Below are 16,112 nucleotides of genomic sequence, written 5' to 3'. Positions count from 1 at the left end.
AAGGAGCGTGAGCGAGGGCGGTTATCATAGCCAATCACTGCATTTGCCCCCATTTTAATCCCACCCCTATCACAACAGGCGATAATAAGAACATCTGAAGAAGATGGCACTAGTATTATGACCTTAACGGAGATGTCTTTTGTGAAAGGACATTTTATCAGATCATGTCACCAGAATAATTTATGCATTTGCTCACTAATATATAAAATGGATGGCATCTGTTTTGATGCCATTCTTATGTCATTCAGTCAGTGCTGAAATGCTGAATTGTGCGTTTTTCCACAATGACCTAGCTACACTCACAGTAAATCCCAAAAGGAACCAAACAAGCCAGTTGGGTGGCTATGTTAGTTACCTATGACGCAACACAAGCAAACATTGGTGGACACCTGTTGAAATGTATGGGTTTTGTGTTCAGTTATTTTGTAGAGACACTGCTTCCTTTAATTTAGATGAGGAAGAAGCTGATTAGCAATAGGGCATTTTGGACTTCAAAAGACAGTACATGTACTATTTCATTCAAATGTATGCCTACAGTATTTGTGTCAGTATGGCCACAATAACAAAAAAACGACATCATGACAGAAACTAGTGAATGCATATAGAACAAACAGAAAAAGGTCAACAACCGTTTATAAAGACAATACTGTTTAATACTTGTATCAGCATCATTTGAGTAATACAAAATACACATTTCAATACAATTGATTGGCAAGATTGTACAGAATTATATACATTGCAAATAAAACATGTATTTCATGATATAAATACTGTGACACGTACAATAAAGCGCATCAATACACATTGTGCATGGCTCATGAGAACATGTTATTTTATAGATTTTCACTAGTAAAAGAGTCTGATAAAAAATGCACATGTAAACCACATATATAATGTAATAACAACATGTAGTAAGTGTATTATGTGAGTTAAGCACGTTATGTATGACATTATTATGTCAGAGGAACCCTGTTGTCTTTGGCCCATTTCCTCAGAGCTCTGATAATGTACTCCACCTGGGGGTTCTGTGTGCTCCTCAATAGGGGCAGCACCTCCTTCAGGGTGTCCCTGTGGAACCACAGACAATGGTTATTAGTGATGGGAAGTTAGGAACAGGTCATATTACACAATGGCAATATTTTCATAACATTACCATAACGGTTGTCAATAAAGTTAAAATGAAAGAGCTTGAATCACAAAAGTCACACTTTACCGTGCAATGTAAATTACTCAAGGCACAAAAATGATGTGCCAAAACATCTCTGTGGAGGACAAGATTTTCATATTTGATGTGTTGGTGACTGTGTAGGGGACAAATCTTTAACACAGACATGTGTTGGTATTAAAATTGGACTAAAGACTAAGAAACTTAGCCAATACTTACTTTGGCTCTCTGCCTGCCAGTATGAGCTGGAAGATTCCGACACAAGCCCCTCTCTTGCCCTCCCAGTAGTTGGAGTCGGGATCCAGTTTCTCCAGAGTTTCGAACGCTTTGGCTGCCCAGTAGAACTGACCCATCTGAAAGCAGACAGACAGAGCAACATTTAATTTCATTGAATATTGAGAAAGCTTGGCCTTTGCTAATCTCGTCCCCAGTCTATTGTGGAGGAAGTCTGGTGCGGGAGATTAGGCCATTGCTGACTTGTGGTTAGCCTGGAAACTAAGTTAGTAGAGAGAATAGTAGTGAGCCTCACCTGATAGCAGTCATTGGCAATGAGTTGTAGGAGGCTGAAGGAGTCTGGCGAAGCCCCCATCTTCAGATACAGCTCCCAGGCTAGCCGGCCTTTCTGGTTCATGATGACTGAGCGAGAGGAGAGACAACACTATTTAGATAATATATGTATTTAAATGAATTAGTAATATATTTCGTTTCTTAGATCATGTATGTAGATATCGTATTGATGTAAAGGTATAGGTATTGAAGATGTATTGACGACAAATAGATCTATTTCAGACTGGATACATACAGCAGCGAGTCAGCCAGCTCAGGTATACATAGTCAGTCTTCATCTTCTCACCCTGGATCAGCAGAAATATCTGAGTCCAATATAAAAGAATGTTACAACATGAACTTTGAACTGATTCAAAACACTACTCATGCAAGCAGTAATGAATTTTTCTATTTTGACAGTATGTACCTCCTCTGCTTCTTTGTAGTTGCCCAAGGCAGCTTTGGCCTGGGCATAGTTGAAATTGAACGTATCCTCGGTATAGAAGTAACTCTGTTAATGACAAACCAAAAATAACCAAACAGAAATAATGCTTGCCTCCTTTCCCCAAGTATACATGTTAATTCCACACCAATCCATAAATATGTCAAGCACTCAAATGCAAAAAAAAGAAGAAAGTGATTATGTGTGTGCAAACATGCCTATGTGGTGTACTGTCTTATTGGTCTGTATGCTACATGTTTTGGGCCATGCAAACCTTGACTGAGTTGAGGTAGATGAGAACGTCTTCAAACTGCCTCAGAAGGAAGAAACAGGAAGCCATACACTGTCTTCCAGGTATCGTGTCTGAGGAGAGCGAGATACAGACAGTGAGACAAAGACGCACATGCTCACTTCAACGCAGATATATACACACACACACACACACACACACACACACACACACACACACACAAGCTAACTCCTAGCTTCTTGGTTGAATCGCTTTAGATTCATTCATTCACATTACCGCATTCGCTGGCTGAGCCTCCGACCAGCTGGAAGAACTGTTGAGCAATCTTCAGGTGATCCCTCTGCAGCAGAGATACAGGCAGGGACGAGGAGGAGGGAATAGAGACAGTCAGATTTCAGTGATGATCTACTTAACCAGGCTTATAAGACATTCCTAATCTACTCAGAGATTTCTACTCTGTGGTCCTAGGAGGTTTTCGGGTAGTTTGTCAAACACTTACTCACCGATCCAATTTCTTGACCCAAAGCGGCATTCACCACTCCTTTCAAAATGTACTCCTTAAAGAAATAGATTTTGTTAAGACACTGCATGTACGCTATTAAGGCTTTAGTCTTTAAACAACAAGACTTCCTCTGCTTATGCCACCTGATAATGTGAAACTATTACTACCTGTGGTGTGGTTGGCTCCAAGTCTTTTATGAGGGTGTAAGCCTCTTGAACATCATCTGAAACATAAAGATGCACATTATTGATGATAAAAGAGCCATTCAACGTTTCAATGTTAGGATTAGGATTCAAAGACAACCACCAGTGGCTAAGGCCCACCTTGTCTGAGGTAGTAGATGACCAGGTTCAACCGAGCCTCAGAGATGACATCAATCAACGGGGGCAGCACCTGCAACGCCCCCTCCCCACCACGAAACACCACCTGGGGTGATAGAGGTCAAAGGTTATAGAGCATGGGGTCACTGTCATGCAAACACAGTCACACAACAGAGGTGGTGGAATGGGTTACCAGGTTATGCCGGATAAGCTCCTTAGCAAACTCAAAGGAGCAGGAGGAGATGTCTATGAGGTTCTTTAACTCAGCCTGAGAGAGAAAAGAACAAATTGAACCACATTATTTATTGCTGTACAATGACAAGTGTAGGCATAAACATCGACTGTGGTTGTTAGGCAAACGCGTGTAGATGCACGGCAGTCTGTTTTGACCGTAGACGCATACAGAGTTGCTTTACCTCAGCTGCCTTGCCGTTGTACAGCCTGAAGTGGTTGCAGGCCTTGAGGTTGAGAGCGATGGTGGATTCAGGAATACTCTGCAGATACACAGCCAACACCTCTTGGGAAACATCATAGTAGTCCAACTTGTAGTAGCACAGCGCTACGTACACGTTAAGAGCCAGGAAATCTCTGGGGTTAAAAGAAAAATCAATAAGTATGGTAAAACATCCAATAGCTAGTCCTATAGCTCACACTGCGTTCTTGAATAGAAGTCCRTGTGCATCTTTCTCTCTTGCTTTTTGACTGCACCGTCCAATATAATGCACCTTTCTCCACTTTCTCCAATGCATCTTCCTCCACTGCAAAATAACTATAGCCTCCCTCCATCTTCTTGTCTCGGTCTCAACACAAGGAAATGTGTCCTTCCAATTTTCTAATACTTCATCCTAAATYTATGGCTTATAGTATGTTTACTGTATATAGWTATAAGAATTTARAGTAAAATTGACACTGACTCATTCAGACAATCCACAATACCCATTYGTACTAGTGGGACCACTGTAATCTGGCATATGAGGGATTTGTGGGACTATGCTCTTGCCTATCAGTGATTTTGATGAYGGGACATGGGAGAATGGCCCAGRATAAGTACCTATTCTGTAGCAGGATGCGTTTGTAGATGTCGATGGCCTCCTGGTAGTGTGATCTCATGTAGTGGATGGAGGCCAGGCTCAGCTGGTCCTCAGTCACATCCTCCAGGTTCTGGTGGAAACCCATCAGCTTCTTCTCATCGTTGAACTGGGAACAGAGAGGAAAGACATGGTTGGTTTGTCTATTGGTTTGTTATTACACAAGTAGGTGTGCACCTACAGTAGCATACAGTTTCATTACAAAGAAAGAAAAAAGTACACTGAACAAAAATATAAACATGTAAAGTATTGGTCCAATGTTTCATGAGCTGAAATAAAAGATCCCAGAAATGTTCCATACGCACAAATAGCTTATTTCGCTCAAATTTTGTGCAAATTTGTTTACATCCCTGTTAGTGAGCATTTCTCCTTTGCCAACACAATCCACCCACCTGACAGTTGTGGCATATCAAGAAGCTGATTAAACAGCATGATCATTACACAGGTACACCTTGTGCTGGAGACAATAAAAGTCCACTCTGAAATGTGCAGTTTTGTCACACAACACAATGCCACAGATGTCTAAAGTGTTTGCATGTAATTGATGGAGCGTGTAATTGGCGAGCTGTTGCCAGAGAATTGAATGTTCATTTCTCTATCATAAGCCACCTCCAACATCATTTTAGAGAATTTGACCGTATGTCCAAACGGCCTCACAACTGTTATGTGGGCGAGTGGTTTGCTGATGTCAATGTTGTGAACAGAGTGCCCCATGGTGGCGGTGGGGTTATGGTATGGGCAGGCATAAGCTACGGACAACGAACACAATTGCATTTTATCGATGGCAATTTTAATGCACAGAGATAACGTGACGAGATCCTGAGGCCCATTGTCATGCCATTCATCCACCGCCATCACCTCATGTTTCATCATGATAATGCGTTGACCCATGTCGCAAGGATCTGTACACAATTTCTGGAAGCTGAAAATGTCCCAGTTGTTCCATGGCCCGCATACTCACCAGATATGTCACCTAATGAGCATGTTTGTGATGCACTGGATCGACATGAGCGTGTTCCAGTTCTCGCCCATATCCAGCAACTTCACACAGCCATTGAAGAGGAGTGGGACAACATGCCACAATCACAATCAACTCTATGCGAAGGAGATGTGTCACGTTGCATGAGGCAAATGGCGGTCACACCAGATACTGTCTGGTTTTCTGATCCACGCCCCTACCTTCTTTTTTTGCGGTATCTGTATTCCTAGTCATGTTAGGGCCAAATTTATTTATTTCAATTGACTGATTTCCTGATACGAACTATAACTCAGTAAAATCTTTCAAATTGTTGCATGTTGAGTTTATATTTTTGTTCAGTATAAGTATTGAGACTTGGGAATTGTGTAAAACATGATTTTATGCAACTGTTAGAGCTGAGCGATTAACTGAAATGTTGGTTCTTTTTCAGTCTTTAAACAACTTATTGACCGATGTCGGTTCAATTATTTTAATTACATTTTGTGCTCAATGCACAGTTTCTCTAGAGATAAATCAAATCAAGCACAAACTGTACGATGTAGTAAGGGGTTGTAGTTTCCAAAAGGCCAATATTCAACATAGTTTAGCACAGAAAACGTGGTAATTAACTACAATGACCATAATCCATTGCGTGCCTACTTGTCTGGTCTGAGACAGAGAGAAGAGACAGAAGAACGTGTGATCGAGAGGGATAGAGAGCAGTTGCTTCGTGACATATCTCTACCTGAAAATACATGATCTATGATTGATAATTGGAATTCAGCAGTCATAAAAGTATGCCTTAATTACTTTGAAGAACTACTAAAATAGTTTGTCAGACAGCATAGGTAGCAGCTCTATAGTGATGAGACGATGACTTGGAATTAAATAATACAGTCATCAAATAGGCCTAAAACAAATGTAATATACACAACAACTGAAATATTTTATTAAAGTAATGTGAATAAATGATGGTTAATAAGTGATAAACAGTAATGGGCAGTCACTATCATCATGGGACTTTTACTAATTGTTTTATTCTATGTTCTTACAGCATTAAAACCCACATAATGAATAGTGCATTTAATGTCTAGAAAAGTGTTGAAATCGAAAATCGATAATCTAACCGAAACCAAACCGACCTCAAAAAGCTCTAATCGCTCAGCACAAGCAACTGTACAGAAGCAAAAAAGAAAGAGTGATGAGAAACACACATTAACATACTAAAGAATACAGAAAAGGAACAGTTCTAACCTTATGAGCCAGGTGGAAGAGCAGGCGATTCTGAAGTGCACACTTTGGAGCTACAGGGAAAAAGGGGGAATACCTTATCGACAAGGGCAAGAAATAGAAACAGAAGAATGAAAAACAGAACATTTACAAAACATGTTATCTTAATACTCACCCTTGTTTGCAGCCTCCTCTGCCTCTCTGTAGAGCCCCAGGAAAAACTGAGTGCAGGCCAGATACACCCACACCTCCCCTGGTTCTTCTAACCGGAGTGTCAAGGCCCTGTACTCCTGTCATGGAAATAAATAGACATACGTGTCAAATAGAGCATTGTAAAAATTGCTTTTTTTCCAGACAAGAATGAATTTGACTGAACTCACACACACACACCGACCTCCATTGCTCTCTTGTAATCACCCAAGTGAAAGGCACAGTAGCCAATCCAAAGGTCTGCATGCTCCTCTTTTTCTCCAACATCTCGCTGAAACTGGAAGACAAAGCAACACAACAGTAGGACACAGTGCTCTCACACGCGCACACACACACACACACACACACACACACACACACACACACACACACACACACACACACACACCTATGCAACTGTAATAAGGAAACAGAAAGACCTTATAGATATAACACGTCAAGAATGAGGAAGGAGAATGTTGAGAGGACACAGGACTTTCACAGATCACATTATATCTTGTGTCACATTTATTACAGAGTTGCTCATCATTCATTTGCTGATTGCACATGACAGTTAGCTACATGAGTTTCTATCTGGCTACCTCTAACAGAGTTTGTGCCCCAAGGTAGTCTCTCTGGTTGAGGTATTCCTCCAGGCGAGGGCTCTTCTTGGCTTTGTTTTTCTTCTTCTTCTCACTGACGCTAGCTGCAGAATCTCCACCTACTGCTGGCTTCACCCGGGACAGGATCTGGATGGATGTGACAAGGAAGAGAATCCTTATTGTGGACATGACAGCTGGCAATTGGTTTACTAAAGCGGGAATCAAACAATATTTGCACATTTGGTAAGATAGACAGTCATGTTTTAATAGATGTAGTGCAGCTATAGCAGTTATCCTATGTCAAACTAGCTACCTGCCATTACTTTAAAATTAACCTCGTCACATATCACAGATAGGTGAAATAGACTTTGGTAGCTGGCAAGCGACAATGATTCATCTAGAAAGCTAACTAGCTAACGTTAACTACATAGCAAGACTTTTAGCTAACTAACTAACGTTAGTATGTTACTCAACTTGTAGGCTAACTTGTAAGACTTACCATGACGGCACAGCAGTTACTCTTGCATAATGTCACTGTTCAGTTTGGAGAAATTGATTATAGTTAACGTTAGATAACAACACTTGGTAACGTTAGTGGTAAATTAGCTACACGTTAGCACTATTATAATTTTTATAGCTAGAATTAGCTTAGCTGGCTGGCTAGCTAACAGTGAACTAACAGATACGAAAAGAAAAGACACCTCTTCGCTGTCTAAAATTGTTATCAAAGGATAGCATGAATAAGTAAGGTGAACGAAGAGCATCAAGCTAGCTAACGTTAGCCACTAGCTAATGAAACATCTGACTGTGATTTCCTTGCCGTGTGGGGATTACGCTTGTGTTGCCTAGCAACGTTGTTCATCCTCTTCACGTCAGGATCAGATGTCGAAATGCAAATTTAACTCTGGATTTAGCCCCGTTGTTGTCGTGCATATTTGATAGTGACATTGTCATCAAAAAATTTTGCCGCCCACATAGCATTGAAATCAAGTGGTTTCGTCACATATCTTCGGAACAGCCCCAGTGGCCTAATGGATAAGGCACTGGCCTCCTAAGCCAGGGATTGTGGGTTCGAGTCCCATCTGGGGTGATACTATTTTCACCCAGAAACTACTGTGCTTTGACATTCATTTGGTAGGCATAATAACGTGAAATCAGTCTTGATAAAGGCGCCTGGAAAGTGGACATAGATGCTGTTAATGTCATTTAAATGTAGCCTTATAACTGGCCTGGGCCTGATTGGTGTCACACTTTCCACCCCACCCCTAGCAAACACACCTGATTCAAACTAATTGCATTTTTAAGTGTTGATTGGTGTCCCGTGTGTTCGCTGGGGCAAAAGTGTGACATCAATCAGGTGTTGCCAAGGCCTGCTATATATATATATATATATATACACTGCTCAAAAAAATAAAGGGAACACTTAAACAACACAATGTAACTCCAAGTCAATCACACTTCTGTGAAATCAAACTGTCCACTTAGGAAGCAACACCGATTGACAATAAATTTCACATGCTGTTGTGCAAATGGAATAGACAAAAGGTGGAAATTATAGGCAATTAGCAGACACCCCCAATAAAGGAGTGGTTCTGCAGGTGGTGACCACAGACACTTCTCAGTTCCTATGCTTCCTGGCTGATGTTTTGGTCACTTTTGAATGCTGGCGGTGCTTTCACTCTAGTGGTAGCATGAGACTGAGTCTACAACCCACACAAGTGGCTCAGGTAGTGCAGCTCATCCAGGATGGCACATCAATGCGAGCTGTGGCAAGAAGGTTTGCTGTATCTGTCAGCGTAGTGTCCAGAGCATGGAGGCGCTACCAGGAGACAGGCCAGTACATCAGGAACGTGGAGGAGGGCACCAACCCAGCAGCAGGACCGCTACCTCCGCCTTTGTGCAAGGAGGAGCACTGCCAGAGCCCTGCAAAATGACCTCCAGCAGGCCACAAATGTGCATGTGTCTGCTCAAACGGTTAGAAACAGACTCCATGAGGGCCGACGTCCACAGGTGGGGTTGTGCTTACAGCCCAACACCGTGCAGGACGTTTGGCATTTGCCAGAGAACACCAAGATTGGCAAATTCGCCACTGGCGCCTGTGCTCTTCTCAGATGAAAGAAGGTTCACACTGAGCACATGTGACAGACGTGACAGAGTCTGGAGACGCCGTGGAGAACGTTCTAACCGTTTGAGCAGAACATGCACATTTGTGGCCTGCTGGAGGTCATTTTGCAGGGCTCTGGCAGTGCTCCTCCTTGCACAAAGGCGGAGGTAGCGGTCCTGCTGCTGGGTTGTTGCCTCCTCCACGTCTCCTGATGTACTGGCCTGTCTCCTGGTAGCGCTCCTTGCTCTGGACACTACGTGACAGATACAGCAAACTTCTTGCCACAGCTCGCATTGATGTGCCATCCTGGATGAGCTGCACTACCTGAGCCACTTGTGTGGGTTGTAGACTCCGTCTCATGCTACACTAGAGTGAAAGCACGCCAGCATTCAAAAGTGACCAAAACATAGCCAGGAAGCATAGGAACTGAGAAGTGGTCTGTGGTCACCACCTGCAGAACCACTCCTTTATTAGGGGTGTCTTGCTAATTGCCTATAATTTCCACCTTTTGTCTATTCATTTGCACAACAGCATGTGAATTTTATTGTCAATCGGTGTTGCTTCCTAAGTGGACAGTTTGATTTCACAGAAGTGTGATTGACTTGGAGTTACATTGTGTTGTTTAAGTGTTCCCTTTGCGCAAAAAAATAGTGTATATACATATTATGCCTGACCCATAATCTAGAAATTTTTTTTTTTTTATGGACACGAGGCCAAATAGGATCAAATCTGTCAAGAACTTCCTACAATCAACCTGTTATGCACAAATTCACATCACAGGAGTCAACCGTCTGCGATTCCCGTTTAAAGCTAGAATCCTTAATTGAAACAATAAGTTCTATAATAGTTGAACTACGCTCATTAGGCATTTATAAATTATATTCTTCCAATAAACAAAATGGGTCTTCATCGTTCAAGTCCAAAAATGGATGCAGCAACTAAGGATTCTATCTTTAAATATCAATTGTAAACTGAACAGTCACTATAATATTTTTATGGATTTCTGATTTATTTGTATACATTGTGACTCCGTGGTTGTGTTTAAGGCCAAACTGAAGACACCACAAGAGTAGATGACAGATTGACATAGAATTTAATGTGAAAACCCAATATAATAAACCCATGTATTTGTAATTGCCCTCATCCCAAGAAAAATAGACAAGTTTAAAAACAATAAGCCAAGTTTATTGACAGTCACTGTTTAAAGCACAGCTTTTGACTCTTGATTGAGACCACTTAGGACCAATCAGCGGAGGCACCACCCCACTCAGTAGCCTGGGCGGTGGGGGCAGCGGACCAATCCTCTGTGGCGGGCTGGGCACTCCAATCCTCTGTTGGAAGACAATCATGCGTGTGAGAGAATACAATCAAACAATTTATTGTACAGACGACACAGTCAAGAGAAAGAGAAATTGTGTTTCTCCCGACAGGATCCACAGTGAGGATTTGAGGCTTCACTACAGGTTTATGAGAGAACTATTCTACCCCTCTGTGTTGGTCATATAGGACATTTTAGGTCCTAGATGGGCAAAAAAGGGGCAATACTAATTTACTTTCAGTAGATCTTACCAGCAAAGCCTTCAGCTGCAGCTGGGGCCTTGGAAGGTGCAGCGGCTGAAAAGGAGAATTAAACAAAGTTTGAGTCAAATGTATTCCGGTAGCCATTTTGTTTTGTGATTGTCAAAATGTGCTACTCCATCCACCTTTTCATTTGTGGCCTCCACTCCTGTGTATTCATCACTTACCCTCGGTGAAGCTCTTACCCTCAATGCCAGCAGGGAACTGCTGGATGGGCACAGAGGGCACTGCCACTCCCTCGGACCAGTCGGCCACCTCGGGCTGGGCAAAGTCGGCCGTGGGGGCGGTCCACTCGCCCTGGAACTCGTCCTTGCCAACAGCCTTCTCGGCCGCGGCTTGCTCCTCCTTCTCAATCTGGAACGGGGCGAAGAGGTTAGAAGTTAGGGATGCGACGTCACAATTTGCGAGAGCGCTCAGGTAAGCAGGCACCACAGGTATATAGATTCTTAGCGCAAGCATACAACACTCCAACACCACATCAGAAGCATATTTTGCTTCAAGTTGTTCCATCACTGATTGAGATAGGTCAGTTAAGGTTTCAGACTGCCATCTCACCCACAGTGATGGTTTTACTATTCCCTTCCAACGACAACTCACCCAGTCACTGACCGGACAACGCAAGTGCTTTTTAGAAGGGGAATGTGCATTCGAGGTCTCCAAACTCCGTTCCTGAATAGCTACATGGTGAGCAGGCTTTTGTTCCAGTCCAGCACCAACACATCTAATTCAATTAATCGTGGTCCAGACAGAGGCCCATGATTAGTTAAGTTGTATCAAACAATTAGTGCAGGGCTAGAACAAAAGCCCCAAACACACAGCTCTCCAGTCAGATTTGAAAACCCCTGGTATAAACAGTGCGTGAACCATAGTGTCCCAGTATGTCAGTTACCTCCTCTGGATCTCTGTAGAAGTAGAGATCAGGCATGACCTCCCAGGGGTGTTCCCTGGAGATGGTGCCCCTCATCCGCAGCACCTCCCTGGACAGCATCCACCACATCAGACCAACAGAGTGGTGGCCCTGGAACACATCATACAACAGTCAGTTAGACCTAGGGTTGTATACTAAGTCCCTGATGATTATATGCACTGGCAACAGTCAGTCATACAGAAGTCAAACGAAGGCCATCAACAGAATTGATCAGTCTAAACGAGTAGAATTGGTTAGTGGATTAACTGATACCCAGTAAAAACATGACTACATGGGAGGGCGTCGACTACTGACGAGGAAGTGCAAAGGAAACTCCCTAGGAAGGAAGAGTCCCAGTAGGGTACATGGTTGTGGCTCAGGTCACTATCAAACTCCAGTCATGGGGCAGCAGCCCTACTGATGTTAGCGAAAACCCGGCCAGATCACTCTGGCACACTTCCGACACCTGAACACAGACATCAGACCGTGTCAGGCTTTAATTGTGTGCTGCATATTTCCATCAGTTGACCAAGATATCAGCGGAAGTTACCATCTACTCTTTCACTGAGGAAACACCATTGGGGACAAAACTGATATGATAGGCTGTTCAAGTCATATAAAAATGTAAGACCACTAGAACATACATCTGTAGTCTATGGCCTGTCTGTACCTTGTTGTTGCAGGGGATGGCAATGTCCACGTATCTGAGGGGAGAGTCAGTGTTGCACATGGCGATGGTGGGGATGTTGACGTAGGAGGCCTCAGTCAGGGGTTGGTGGTCGGCACGGGGGTCTGTCACGATCAGGAGGCGGGGCTCACGGAAAGCAGCCTGGATCTGATTGGTGAAGGTTCCGGGGGTAAAACGACCGTGGAAGGTGGTGGCGCCGGTGGCAGATGCAAACTTCAGCACAGCCCTCTGGTTGGAGGAGAACGGGGAGTGGAGTTAGTGGATTGTCAGGTGACCCAGTCAAGAATATAACATAGCAGTAATTTAGTATGTTTTGGTTGTGGCTCAGGTCACTATCAAACTCCAGTCATTGGGCAGCAGCCCTACTGATGTTAGCGAAAACCCGGCCGGATCACTCTGGCACACTTCCGACACCTGAACACAGACATCACAGTGCCAGGCTTTAATTGTGTGCCGTCAGGCCAACTGAGCTGACCAAAGTAATGTTCATTAGGGCACACCAGTAAATAAAAACAAGTTTCTTATTGGACAAGTATAGATAGTACCTCTCCTCTTTAGACCGTTGACTTCCATTTTGCGCCTCCTGAACATAACCCAGGAGAAACTCTGGGCCCTCATATGTCAGGTGAGCTAGCAGTGGGGGTCTCACCTGTCCAGTGTTCCTGGAGGAGATGACGCAGACATCAGCTGGGTTCTCAATGGCCACGATGGCACGAGCAGCCAGCAGCAGCTTCTCCCATGTCTTCTTCAGGTTGATAATGTATACACCTGATGGGACAACCAGTTACATTATTTACATGTTGATTCCCGACATCCATACAGCCATAATGTCTATACACATGCTAGCCTTTCTCAGGACAATCAATGAAGAAAAAGACTGTACCGGTTAAAACTGACTGAGGACTGGTGTTACACCCACATTGAGCTCATTATCTATTGGATAAGTGTTTGAGCTAGAGAAAAACATTCAATATTAGGAAGAGATGTTCCATCACTGATTGAGATAGGTCAGTTACGGTTTCAGACTGCCATCTCACCCACAGTGGTGGTTTTACTATTCCCTTCCAACGACAACTCACCCAGTCACTGACCGGACAACGCAAGTGCTTTTAGAAGGGGAATGTGTATTTCAGAGGTCTCCCAACTCTGATCCTATAAACTTGTGTGCAGACTATTGTTCCAGCCCAGCACCTGATTCAAGACCACAAATAGTTGAATTACGTATAATAATGCAGGGCTGGAAGAAAAGCATTCACATCCTCCCCAGTCAAAATATGTGCGAGTTCAGAAAGTCTTCAGATCATAAAGCGACAAATAACCAGGGATCTCATATTCCTCCACTCACCATCACTCTTTCTCTTGTACGTGTAGTGCTCCATCTGGAAGTCCATGTTGGTACCTCCCAGGTGGGTCCCGGCTGCCAGGAACTTGAGCACATCCTCCTCCTTCATCTGCAGCACATCCAGACCTCCGGACATCGTGACCACTTTTCCTAAGTTACGAGTTATGTGGAAAAGCTGCAGGGGGAAAAAAGAGACAGGTGAGATGTTGCACAAAGGTAGGGAAGCAGAGAATGGTTGCAGTTGGAACTGGCTCAGGTCACTATCAAACTCCAGTCATGGGGCAGCAGCCCTACTGATGTTAGCGAAAACCCGGCCGGATCACTCTGGCACACTTCCGACACCTGAACACAGACATCAGACTGTGTCAGGCTTTAATTGTGTGCTGAACAAACTGTCAAAGCTGCAATGCTTATAATGATTTAGTGTACTTATACAGGCACTTGCAACAGGGACTTGGCATCTGTTTCTAAAAACATAATTTACAATTATTAAATCAAAATATTGTTGCAGTTCCTTATGAATGACATCTGATCTCTGAGTGATGATCGGCATGAGCATGTGGAGAAGAGGGGCGGCAGGTAACAGTGGTTAGAGGGTTGGGCCAGTAACCTAAAGGTTGCTGGATCTTATCCCTGAGCCGACAAGGGGCCCCTGAACAAGGCAGTTAACCCACTGTTCCCTGGTAGGCCGTCATTGTAAATAATAATTCGTTCTTAACTGACTTGCCAAGTTAAATAAAAAAGTGTTGTAAGCAGCAAGTTTACTCCACTAACCCCAATTAGATGCAATATTGCTGAACAATTCATATCAATAAATACAATGTTGCAAATGAGCATTACATTACATGTGTGAAACTAGTCTAACTTAATTTATGGATGTTGGCTACTTCAGTTATTAGTATCCAACTTCTTCAATGGATTTCACGAGCACGCATGGCTAACTAGCTACTAGTGCCAAGGTTTGTAGTAGCTACATGGCTTCTGGCCTAGCTGTCTAACATGTAATTCGCTATTTACAGCGGTTGTATTTATACGGATATGGCAAACATTCAGACACAATTCCATAGTTGTTCGTAACAAGGCGTTAATATTGGTCTCCGCAACTTTCACCTCAAGAAAATATACAAAATTTATCTCACCACGAGACAACGCCGTATGGAGTTCTGTACCTCAAGGTAAAAGAGAAAGAGAAACGGAAGTTACGTGTTTATATACTGTAAATTCCACCAATCATCTTCCATTTCCCTTTCCATGATAGAAGGTCGATAGATGGTAGTCAAATCATTTGAGACGAAAGTGCTATGAGAAAGGGCATAAATTGTGATGGGAAGCAGTTCAAATCCAGTTAAATCTCTAATTAAATACTGTAAAGTTCATGCCAAGAGATCATGCCATCACCCCATATAGTAATGATTGATTGAACGCTTTATAGTCTATTTACGTCAGTAAAATTATAGGTTGCCATTTTGAGGTACTTATATCTGAATATTTTGATGCCATTTCAATTAAAACATTATCCGATTTGGTAATGTTCAAAGGGAATATATATATGGTCTGTGGTGTTAGAGAATACTTGCCGAAGAGGTCATTTAAGAATACGTTTACCTAACCTCAGTCTTAGTGACTGTATCCTTGTGCATATCAGCATGTGTCGATCACACTCTGATTATTTCCCCCCTCTCTCCACATCAGGGAAAGTCAGTTGTGGGGCTGTCTAGTGCAGTGCCTGTCTCTTCCTCAGGACACATGGACCCCGGATTTCTGAGGACATGAGCTGTAGCCTGTCACTGTCTGTTATGTCAATGTGGTGTTGCTTTGGAGAGACCAGCAATACTCCTTTGAGAATACATTGTAGAATATCTCTTATATGCATTTATTTTTTATTTTACAACAAATTAGGATCAAATTAGGATCAAGCAACCAGAAATAACTATTGATCTTCTGGTTCATTATAAAAGCTAAACTTAGATGTGTGTTCATTTGTTGAATCAATTAGATCATGCGCATCTCATGCTTGTTTTAATAAAAAAAAATAAACTTAAGACTATTTAGGCAGGTTTGCTGGTTAACTCCTTGATCAGCGTTGTAGTCACCCCCTGGTACTGAGGTTTGAGCCTGAAAATACAGCAGCTCAAGGTAAAGAGACCCACAAAGGATGATAACATGATGAACCAATGTTGAAGTTAATCTAGGCAAAGATT

At 42.8% G+C, this 16,112-nt stretch overlaps 2 protein-coding genes and 3 non-coding genes across 8 annotated transcripts; 1 reads left to right on the top strand and 4 right to left on the bottom strand.

The window, feature by feature from the left end:
* Nucleotides 1–743: 743 nt before the first annotated feature.
* On the bottom strand, nucleotides 744–8,263 carry LOC111979608 (intraflagellar transport protein 56). 4 transcript variants are annotated; one of them, XM_024010412.2, is made up of 20 exons: nucleotides 8,113–8,243; nucleotides 7,792–7,826; nucleotides 7,293–7,439; nucleotides 6,896–6,988; nucleotides 6,677–6,791; nucleotides 6,526–6,575; nucleotides 4,277–4,422; nucleotides 3,642–3,813; nucleotides 3,419–3,493; nucleotides 3,229–3,331; nucleotides 3,073–3,128; nucleotides 2,907–2,960; nucleotides 2,680–2,743; nucleotides 2,428–2,516; nucleotides 2,139–2,222; nucleotides 1,968–2,037; nucleotides 1,695–1,801; nucleotides 1,385–1,518; nucleotides 1,214–1,262; nucleotides 744–1,068 (listed from the first exon to the last, which is right to left on the bottom strand). In XM_024010412.2, the coding sequence occupies exons 2-20, from the start codon at nucleotides 7,792–7,794 to the stop codon at nucleotides 847–849; spliced, it is 1,833 nt and encodes a 610-aa protein (XP_023866180.1). In that variant the 5' UTR covers nucleotides 7,795–7,826; nucleotides 8,113–8,243; the 3' UTR covers nucleotides 744–846. The 4 variants fall into 4 exon arrangements, with proteins under 4 accessions (XP_023866180.1, XP_023866091.1, XP_023866008.1 ...); XM_024010323.2 differs by having other exon boundaries at nucleotides 7,792–8,117; XM_024010240.2 differs by having other exon boundaries at nucleotides 7,293–8,263.
* Nucleotides 8,264–8,309: 46 nt separating this feature from the next.
* trnar-ccu (transfer RNA arginine (anticodon CCU)) lies at nucleotides 8,310–8,382 on the top strand. The gene has a single exon. It is a non-coding gene; the product is annotated as a tRNA-Arg (tRNA).
* A 2,177-nt stretch (nucleotides 8,383–10,559) lies between these two features.
* Nucleotides 10,560–15,133, bottom strand: rpsa (ribosomal protein SA). Its single transcript, XM_024010561.1, has 8 exons — nucleotides 15,051–15,133; nucleotides 13,915–14,086; nucleotides 13,219–13,337; nucleotides 12,552–12,797; nucleotides 11,864–11,992; nucleotides 11,142–11,328; nucleotides 10,966–11,010; nucleotides 10,560–10,727 (listed from the first exon to the last, which is right to left on the bottom strand). The coding sequence occupies exons 2-8, from the start codon at nucleotides 14,045–14,047 to the stop codon at nucleotides 10,633–10,635; spliced, it is 954 nt and encodes a 317-aa protein (XP_023866329.1). The 5' UTR covers nucleotides 14,048–14,086; nucleotides 15,051–15,133; the 3' UTR covers nucleotides 10,560–10,632.
* LOC111971172 (small nucleolar RNA SNORA26) lies at nucleotides 10,809–10,927 on the bottom strand. The gene has a single exon (XR_002878237.1). It is a non-coding gene; the product is annotated as a small nucleolar RNA SNORA26 (small nucleolar RNA).
* On the bottom strand, nucleotides 12,885–13,026 carry LOC111971055 (small nucleolar RNA SNORA62/SNORA6 family). Its single transcript, XR_002878211.1, has one exon. It is a non-coding gene; the product is annotated as a small nucleolar RNA SNORA62/SNORA6 family (small nucleolar RNA).
* Nucleotides 15,134–16,112: the final 979 nt, after the last annotated feature.

The sequence above is a fragment of the Salvelinus sp. IW2-2015 genome, linkage group LG1 (assembly GCF_002910315.2).
Source record: "Salvelinus sp. IW2-2015 linkage group LG1, ASM291031v2, whole genome shotgun sequence".
Taxonomy (NCBI): Eukaryota; Metazoa; Chordata; class Actinopteri; order Salmoniformes; family Salmonidae; genus Salvelinus; species Salvelinus sp. IW2-2015.
This window is presented reverse-complemented; position numbering and strand designations above follow the sequence as displayed.